We start from the raw sequence: 7824 nt of genomic DNA, 5'->3' as shown, positions 1-7824 counted from the left end.
TTTGTCATGTCTGATAGGCCATCTTTTTTAATTTTTAAGCTTGAAGAAGTTGAAAATAGAGCAGGTCAACAAGCAGCCACATCACAGAAAGCCTTGTCACTCCTTCTCTTTCTCCCCTCACCCTTTCTTGCTTATTTTTTCAGTTTAAATATCTTCTACCTTTAAAACACTTACAATAGTTCATCACTGGAAGAACGATAGCTTTCTGGATCAGTCTGCATCCTTATGTGGTTTTTTTTCTGAGAGAGACTGACACCCATCTCAGACATGGATATTTGGGAAGTTCCTGAATGGGAGTGGCAGGTGGTGCTCCAGGCCCCTGTGTGTGCAAGTGGGAGCAGGAATTTGTGCACTGGTGTTCCCCCAGCTGTTGAAAAGAGATATATTTGTACCTTGTAAGCAAAACTCTCCTTATCGATTAATTGAACTGGTGGAGTGACTTACTGCCATAGAGGCACTAAAGGCAGAAAAGGACATAACATCATTTTTAGATTGGCTATAATTCACAAATATGGCTTGTGTTACTGTGTCTTGACAACATATTTAAAAAAAAATACTCTAAGCTTAGGTATCAGCTATGGAGATAAATGTGCGATCATGTCATTGTTAGAAATACCAAGAAAAATATTTTGGGACCCTGATGGCTGGAGTGAGCATGCCTGCTCTGGCTCCAGGAGGCTGAAGGTCTACGCAGAGCCTACAGGTACTTATTCGGGTGGTGGGGAGAGGCTGTTGCTCCAAGGGAGAAGCCAGTCCTGGGTGCTGAGCAGGGGACCTGCGGGCTGTCCAGCAAGGGGCTTGGGGCATAGGTGACATTTGAGTCCTGGCCCCTCCTGAAGCACAGCTGTTTCTGTCCAGATGGTGCACTGGATTTTCCTTTGGGAGTAATGGCTAATTAAAAAGGCTCACTGTTTCGATGACAGTTGTGAAGGTAAAGGTGATGTTCGGCTCTGACACGATAGATGTCCTTGACTCTAATAGATGCGGGGGTGGGAGCTCTGCATGACACAGCCATGGAAATTCTCTCCAAGTCCTCTATTAGATGTGAGAGTAGGCAGCCTGCCTTGCCTGTGCGGCCTTTTTAGCAACAATTACAAAAATACCCTAGGCGTCAAGGAGACAAAAGAGGGAAAGGACTTTTTTGGAGGCACAGAAGTGAACTGTGAAATAAATCCCTAATGAGATCAGTCATCCCTGAGCAAGTCCAAAGCCTTCTCTAACTTTGAGCTCCATGGCCGTGTACCAAGAAACTTTTCCCCTTCACACCAAAGCTTCCCTCCAAGCAAGGAGAAACGTGGAGGGCGAGATCCTCATTAGCTGAGGTGTGCTCTTCTACTTACACCTCTGCAGTTCTGGCCCCATTTTCTGCTACAGCAGTGGTGTACAGAAAGAGTGTAGTGGCTAAGAAAGAAATGTGCCTGCAGCTTTGTCTGTCCTTGCCTTTATAAAATGAATTTGGAGACTTCCAGTAGAGATCATAGCATGTGGTAGCCACAAAACCTGGCCTGAATGCTTGGATCATTATCAGTATAGACATTTAGCTATAATAGCACTGAAGAAAAAACATTATTTGTACTTGCAAAGGGAGTTACTGGCTGCATGTAGAGTTAGTATGTCTAGTCAGTAACCGCTGCTTGTTTCTGGAGGCCATGGTAGATGATTTGGGTTGGGCTTCAATACAAGGTGTTGGGTATGTCTATATGTTTATATGACACCCAGGAGTATGTTAATGACTTGTCCAGTGTGAGTAACTGGTGATGACACCTCTCAGCAGAGGTGTCTAATGTGGAGCTGCGGAGACATGTAAGGTAGAGGTTGAGAGTGGCAAATGATATCAGCTGGTGAGAGAGGGCCAGAAGGAAAGAGGAAAAAAGAGGAAGACAAAGTTCTGAGGGATAGAAGGGGAAAACGGAGAATGGAAGTTTCAATGCACTGAAAGACAGCAGCACTTACCTCAGAGGTAGGATTAAGAAGAAGAGCAGTCGGGAGCTGTGAAGGAAGAGAAGAGATTCAGGGTAGATCTGGTGGTGCTGAGGGCACCTGGGATGTAGAGGAGGCTAAGCATGAGATGTTTGTATTCAGCAGAGACAGCACAAATCAGGATGAAGCTGATCTTTGATGGGAGATGAGAAATTCTTGGCAATGGTGGTTGGCTGCACTTTCAGACGGGAGACAAAAATATCAGGGAAGAAATGGAGCCATGCTTGAACTTCTGCATCAATTCCTAGCAGACAGCTATCCACACTGGTGCTAAATTGTTGGTAGTCTTATCACTGAGGCCATGGAGTAGGTAGATACATGGGCTATGGATGTCCCTCCTGTTTAGGGGAGGGCAGTGTAGTGAAACCAGTGCAGCCTGTGCTCTGTTGTACCTAAATGAAGAGTGCTGTCAGTCCAGGAGCTTTCTGGAAGAAAAGATGGCACCTTTGGTGAGACACTGTGGGAGTTGTTAAATTTTCTAGCTTTTTTATTAAACTTGTTTGAAGATCTGCTCTTCTGGGCTCTGCAGTTTGTGTGGAATTCCTAAAGGTACTAAGCAGAGAAATACCTGGAGAGAGAGTGAGCCCCAGCGCCAACATTTGCCACTGATTAAGAAAAGGGCTGCACCAATGTCTGCCTATCCGCTTTTACCAAAACTCCTCCCCAAATGTGCATTGCTGATCACATGCAGGCAAGCTTACTTACACCGATGCACTGGAGTTTGGAGCAGTGAATCTGCATCGAAATAAACATCCAAATTCCTGTGTTATTGCATAGGTATAAAAAAGTAGATAAAAAGTGGTCATAAGAATGGCAATGCAATGCAAATGCTGTACTACTATGTTTAAAAGAGAAAGGACATGTCATTAACAGAAAAAGTTGGACAGGGGGAGGCTATATGGCTTCAGCATGCTTCCCTGTGATACCTCTGGGTCTGAATCAGGCCCATACTCAGATTTCCAACCATGAAAATGGTGGCTATTTAAAGAGCAGCAAATATTTTTGGAGTATTAAAGATGCTTCAAATTTGCTATGTGTTTATTGTAAAGAAAAATGATATTATTAGTTCAGGTGGTTGAAATTTTTTACATGGAACATTAATCTTCTGAAAAAAAAGGCTCTGCAGAAACTGACTCAGGGTCTATGAGGGATTTTTTTTTTTTTTTTAAGAAAACTATATTTTAAAGAAAAAGGAAATATTTATTTTAAAAACCATAATTTTTGTGTGAAAAATATCGGTAATTTTCCAGCCAGCACATCTTACAGTGCCTACAGTCTGTAAAGCGGTGATTTATTTTGCCTAAGTGAAGATAAGGAGCATTCTTCTGTTCTGTTTGATGGGGGATGGATTAGGCCCCAGAAGAGGCTGTATGGTTACCATTATTTTTACATCCTAATGATGGTAGAGTCTGAGACATTGTTAACTGGAAATCAAATTATGCCCTCTTCACTCGGTTTGTAAGCAAACCTTTCTAGGGCTAGTTAGAGCTGCCAGATGCCTTTTGTAAATATGGTGTACACTCAGAAGTTGTGTCTCAGTGCTGGGAGTCTGGCCACCCCAGTCCTGTGTCTCCTGGGACTGGAAGGAGAATAAGAGTTCAGGCTTCTCCACCAAGGGAGAGATTTGTCTGCATCTGTGTAGCCTCATACACCTTAACTTGCCTATCCGGAATTTGTTTGGTCACCTACATGTATATTCTTAAACTGTACCCCTCTTTGGAGTAAGAAATCAGAACTGAGCATTCCCTTTTTTATAATGCAGCAGTTAATTCATTCTACTCATATGCATGTGAGGAATTATTTCTCGGTGTAACACTGAAGCCTGTCACTCAAAATTAACACAGACTATGTACAATTGAAAAAAAAAAAGATTTTTGGATATATATTTTATTTGACAGTGGTTTAGAATATCATACAGTAAACAAGATTTCTGTAAAAGTTAATTTATCCATAATGGTGCGTTTCATAAAAATAGTTGCTCACTTACAGCCTTTCTGTGACTATTAATACATGGAATTATATTTATAGAGATAGAGCTGTACAGGGTAAATTCACAGCTAACACTACACAGAAATATTATTTGGAATGGGGTTTAGATGATGTGCTGTCTTCACAGGTTATCGATTACAGCCGCATAAAGCAATTACTGCACAAGGAGTAGCTGTGAACTGTGCAAATTAGAGTTTATGCAAGCATAATCTCAACTGTTTTTCAGATTTCTTTGTTTGCTTTCTTTATACATAAAAATAAGATACTGGGTCGTGCATCTACACTACAGAAGCATTGTCCAAAATCAGATTCAATAAATTAATGGCAAATTATATTGGATTCTAGTTCAGGGGATAAAGATTTTTTTTTCATTAAATAAGAGTTTTATAAACAGCTACATGGACTTGTGCTTTTTTAGAAATTATAAATGGATTTTTCTTTCTAAAAAAATTGTTTGAAAGCTGCAAAATCCTTGACTTGAGGCTTTTCAAATAGTTGGACAGGAAGAAACATGCCTATAAATTTCTCAGTCCAGTGCAATGTTTGAGACATACAGTAATGTGCTAATTTCTTGGAACAAAGCCAATCTCAATCTAATTTGTCAGCAGAGCATGTGAGGAACTAAGATTGCTAGAGAACATTAGTTTTTAAATATGAATTTTCAACAGTACTTAGCTTTATGATTTTTTTTTTTTTTTAATTACCAATGCATTATTGCCCAGGATTTTGTTTCAATTTTGACAGACAAATAAGCATATGCACACTTACACAGACACATACGCATCTTTTTGAAACAGGATAATGACTGATTGACTAAACTTGGAGTTATTTCCTGTGAAGGCAGACTGGAATGTTTACCTGGCACTTAAGGCTTGAAATTCAAAACAGACAAGCAAGAAAGATAAAAACATAAAAGACAAAAAAAAAAAAAAAAAATGGAGGTAGGGAAGAAACGATAAAATGGAAACCATTTTAAGAATGGAAATATATCAAATTTACTGAATGAGGACACTGACAACTGGATTTCAGAAACCAGTCTAATTATTGTTAACATGTACCTTAGAGGCACCTGCTCTGCCAAACTGAGGGGATGAAAGGTGAGAGTGTCCTAACTAAATGTAGATGGGTATGAAACATAGCACTGTTGATAAGTGAAGCTCTCATTTTCTGCAGGAGCGAAAGGCCTTTCCTTAAGGAAACTGCAGCTTTTTCTCTGTAGCACTCTTCTTTTCATTGCAAGGGTCTTGCAGATGTCTGGGTTTTGAGCCTGACCAATTGGTTTGTGTGCTACCTCGCAGGATTTGGGGAACCTGTAATAAATCACTTTTGAGAATAATTTGCAAGTACAACTCCACCCTAACTCCTTTCCAATGTACAGAAACATGGTTTGTTCACAAAAATGGCAGTAGAAATGGTATCACAGGAACTAATCCACTGGATTCCCCACTCCTCCCGTAGCGCCCAGTGAACTATGCTACAGGGTATCATGTGGACTATCCCAAAGCGTTAACAGTGGAGACGTGTCATGGGTGTACAGTTCCAACGATGCTTCAAATAAACCCTTTAACCCCTGTCTAGATATGTCGAGAACAATTTATTTACAACATTTTAGCTCCGTGAAAAGATCCTCTCTCAGCTTCAGCTTGCTCCGTGCAGTTTTATTTAAGGCGATGTTCCAGTTTGCAATTGCTCTAACTTGTTCCAGTTTCTTGATATAAAGTTTGAATGAAATCCAAGTCCTTCATGCAGTGGGAAAAAAAAGCTAAAGCTACACTGCACTATCCTTCTCTGATGTACTGTCCTTCATATTGTTTTGGTTTCTTCCATAGCTGCCAAAGTCCCTAAAATGGAACTGGGACTTTAGGGTCGATTTTAAATCTCCGTGTTGACTATATGCTTTTGAACTTATTAGATACTGTGCACATTGTCATGGAATGACACACTAATGTTTTCATTCCTCAATGCTTTGTGTATATGTGTGATAGTTAAAATAAATTAAAACAAACCAATGTGAGACAAAAACTAAGAAGAACGTTCTGCATCAGTTTGAGACAGTTAGAGGGCAACAGTCCCTTGCTTATCTGCTCATGGCAGAAGTACCAGACTTCAGGACGCTAGGTAGCTTATCTGAGCCAGGGATTTTCCACGGCCCTGGGGAGACCGTTGCCTTTCGAACTGTGGTGTTGGTGCTGCGAGTGCTGATGGAGTGGAGATGTCCCTTCCTGGGGAACTCGCCGGGTTTCCCATCAGGGTCCCTCGGGCTGTGGTCCGTATCAATTCCAGGCGAGCTGCAGCGGTTGCTACTGTACGTCTTGGTAGCACCTGTATCAAGCTTGACATGGTCAGATGCTGCAGCTGACTTCTTCTCACTGGCATTTGTGGATTTGTGATCTTCTTTTTTGCTAAGAGATCCTCCTCTCTTGCTTTCTGGCTTCCTCAGCCTCCCAAACTGTTCATCACTGGTTCCAGCACACACGTGCTCTCTCGCACCAGCCTCGATCATTATGCTGTGTCCCACCACTTTGCTTTCTGAGGTGGGCCTGCCACCATCAGTGGTCTTATTTTTGCCTTCTGAATATCCTTTCCAAGAAGCCTCTTCATGCTTTGACCTGTCTACCTTTTTAGGACTTGCTGACCTTTCTCTTTGTTCTCCTAACCTTTTCTTTTTGTGACCGTTCACCGAAAGCTCCTTTGGTTTCCTTACATCATGTTCCCTCTTGATATCCCATGTTGGCTCAGGGCTTATCTGGTGAGAAGGGTCAGAGGGTGGGGCTATATGTGATGAAGATAATGGTGAGATTATGTCTTCGAGGGAAAGAGCTACTTCCGGCAGGCCTGGGGAGGTGGCAGAGGGAGCACTCCAGGAGTTTGGTTCGTCTGTTGTAACAACAAAGAGAAGGGAGTTAAGGGTGTATTCAGCAGCACGGAGAGGGTATTGCATAGGCATATGTATTCTGAGCAACATCAACACCCAAACCACATACCAAACTTAAACTCCTCTGTCTTAGGTATACAAGACTTAAACGCCTCTGTCTCAGGTGAGGCAAAACTCCCAGGGGAGTCAATGGGGACGAAAACAAAAATAATTTTCCTTGCCCCCCCAAAATAAAGTTCAGGAGAATCACGAACCACAGGGCTGGTAACTGCAAATGCTGGAAACCCCGGTCTTTTTTCAGACAGATTCTGCTTTCCTCTGCCTACGTTAAATTATTCTTAAAATAATAAAGGCACGTGCTCATGAAATCAAATTGCCTCTTTTGTAGCCATATAATGGATTTCTTAGCTGGGCAATATCAGCGCTGTCTCTGAGGACAAATGAGAAGGACTTTCTGTCATCTATTAAACATGTCCCTACAAGCATATAATAATTGACAAGAATTTGTAGCTCAGATAAGGTCATCATTGAATTTTGTCTCATATTTTTTCTAAACAGATAAAATATTGCAGTGTTTATGGTCCCACAATTCTTACAGGGTACTTACAAAGCTCTGCCTTTATATCACAGCATCAGTCACTGAGTCTCTTGGCTGTGCATTTTGAATTTCTCCTGGTTACTTAGGCTCAACACAATATGGTTGGATTGTGCAGATCCTGTTTAATTTAGCTAAATAGACATCTCCTTTGCTGAATCATGATGATTTTCCTAATCCATTGGTGCAAATTAGAATATTCTGAGGTGCTTTTCTCTTGCATACACGATTTCTTTTGATTAACATTCCGGCAGACAACAAATCCATCATGACTAATGACAGCACGACTCCTATTCTTACCCATCTACATAGAGGTTAGAGAAATCACTGAACTTGGCTAATGTCATTCCCTGCTTAGCACCATTGCCTGGCTCTGAACGGTATG

At 41.4% G+C, this 7824-nt stretch overlaps 1 protein-coding gene across 2 annotated transcripts in view; it reads right to left on the bottom strand.

Moving 5' to 3' along the window:
* Positions 1-6046: 6046 nt before the first annotated feature.
* Positions 6047-7824, bottom strand: part of MAGI2 (membrane associated guanylate kinase, WW and PDZ domain containing 2) — a 772173-nt gene continuing 770395 nt past the window's right edge. For both annotated transcript variants that reach the window (XM_075708348.1, XM_075708359.1), the window contains one exon: positions 6047-6846. In XM_075708348.1, the coding sequence (XP_075564463.1) occupies positions 6047-6846 (800 nt within the window). The remainder of the gene's footprint in view (positions 6847-7824) is intronic.

This window comes from Pelecanus crispus, chromosome 1 (assembly GCF_030463565.1).
Source record: "Pelecanus crispus isolate bPelCri1 chromosome 1, bPelCri1.pri, whole genome shotgun sequence".
In the NCBI taxonomy this organism is placed as follows: Eukaryota; Metazoa; Chordata; class Aves; order Pelecaniformes; family Pelecanidae; genus Pelecanus; species Pelecanus crispus.
The sequence above is the reverse complement of the archived record's forward strand: the minus strand, read 5'-3'. Positions and strand labels throughout refer to the sequence as shown.